We start from the raw sequence: 1,462 nt of genomic DNA, 5'->3' as shown, positions 1-1,462 counted from the left end.
TGTGTGTGTGTGTGTGTGTGTGTGTGTGTGTGTGCGTGTGCGTGTGTGTGTGTGTGAACACCATCACATTGTCCACCTCCTGTCCAACCCTCCATCCCTGCTGCTCCTCCACTAACACACTAACTTCCTTCTTGCTTTCCTTCGGCCCGATCCATGAACTGTAGGAAAGAATTATGAAGGAATGTGGATTTCTACCGCGGAGCGATGAATCACGCTACATTCCAGCTTCTTTCCTTACCGCTTCATGTTCCGATGAATCATTCACACAATCCATGAAACTCCAGGGAATCTTTGAAAGGAACAGATCCGTGTTTTCCAGAGAAAATTCCCGTTTCTGGCAGAGACATCGAGAGTTAAACTTAGAAAACATCTTTAGTTCACACCTGATGTACAGACCAGCTGTTCCTGAACGCATCGCCTCTGGCAGAATTTCTCTGGAAATGTTTGGACTGTTCCTTTCCTGAGATAGAAACTGGACAGCAGCTGATGGATTTACTCCTCACCTACCTGCACAGAGGGCGGGGCTACCTGTACAGAGGGCGGGGCTACCTGCACAGAGGGCGGGGCTACCTGTACAGAGGGCGGGGCTACCTGCACAGAGGGCGGGGCTCTCTTCAGGTGTCTTTATTCCTTCAGGTTATGGATCAACTTTGCTCCTCCAGGTCGGGGTCCTTCTCCTCCTCCTCTTCATCCTCTCCTCCTCCACCCCCTGCATGACTCGCCCCGCCCATCACCCCTCGTCTTCCTCACCTGCTCCTCTTCCTCTGCCTGATTCATTCTCTGTCCATATGATCTCCACAGTCAAGCAGAAGAGCGCCTTCGCCCCCGTCGTGCGGCCTCAGACCTCCCCGCCCCCCACCTGCACCACCACCAATGGCAGCAACCTCCAGGGTGAGCATCCCCCCCACCTCCCGGCCCCTCCCCCCCCGGTCCCTGGTGGGACCCCCAGCATCAATCAGAAGTCAAAGTTGATCCATAACTGGCAGGAAGTTCAGTTCACGTTCTGCTGAGTCGGTTCGAAGAGCCCGGAAAAGTTCTGTTCAGTTCATGATTCTGACCCAGACCCGGATCAGAACCTCAGAATCCACAGCGGTTCTGTTCCGGAGCAGCGGCTGCCTCAGCAGAACTCCAGACAGTTTCTTCTTCTGTGGTTTCACTCATTTCTGGTTTAAACTGGAGGAAGACGAATCATGAAGAAAATGCTGCTAAGCTAATATTTACCAGCATCACCAGAGAATATTTATCATGTAACTTGTGTTTGTGATGGTAGGATCTGCAACCTGCTGGCAGGAATGGAAAACTGCATTTGGCCCAAATGGTCACTGAGGCGTCGTTCCATGTAACAAAAGCGCCGCAGCTGCTGAGCCTCACATTGGAGCTGAGGGCCACATGGAGCCACCATGGGGCCACATGGAGCCACATGGGGCCACATGGAGCCACCATGGGGCCACATGGAGCCACA

General features: G+C 53.2%; 1 protein-coding gene across 2 annotated transcripts in view; it reads left to right on the top strand.

The window, feature by feature from the left end:
• LOC103471770 (transcription factor COE3-like) overlaps window positions 1–1,462 on the top strand; it is a 119,146-nt gene that overhangs the window by 115,126 nt on the left and 2,558 nt on the right. Inside the window, exons 14-15 of one of the 2 annotated variants that reach the window (XM_017307218.1) lie at window positions 46–135; window positions 781–891. In XM_017307218.1, coding sequence (XP_017162707.1) covers window positions 46–135; window positions 781–891 — 201 coding nt within the window. The remainder of the gene's footprint in view (window positions 1–45; window positions 136–780; window positions 892–1,462) is intronic. The other variant, XM_008420951.2, reaches the window with a different exon arrangement.

The sequence above is a fragment of the Poecilia reticulata genome, linkage group LG10 (genome assembly GCF_000633615.1).
Source record: "Poecilia reticulata strain Guanapo linkage group LG10, Guppy_female_1.0+MT, whole genome shotgun sequence".
Lineage (NCBI taxonomy): Eukaryota > Metazoa > Chordata > Actinopteri > Cyprinodontiformes > Poeciliidae > Poecilia > Poecilia reticulata.
The sequence above is the reverse complement of the archived record's forward strand: the minus strand, read 5'-3'. Positions and strand labels throughout refer to the sequence as shown.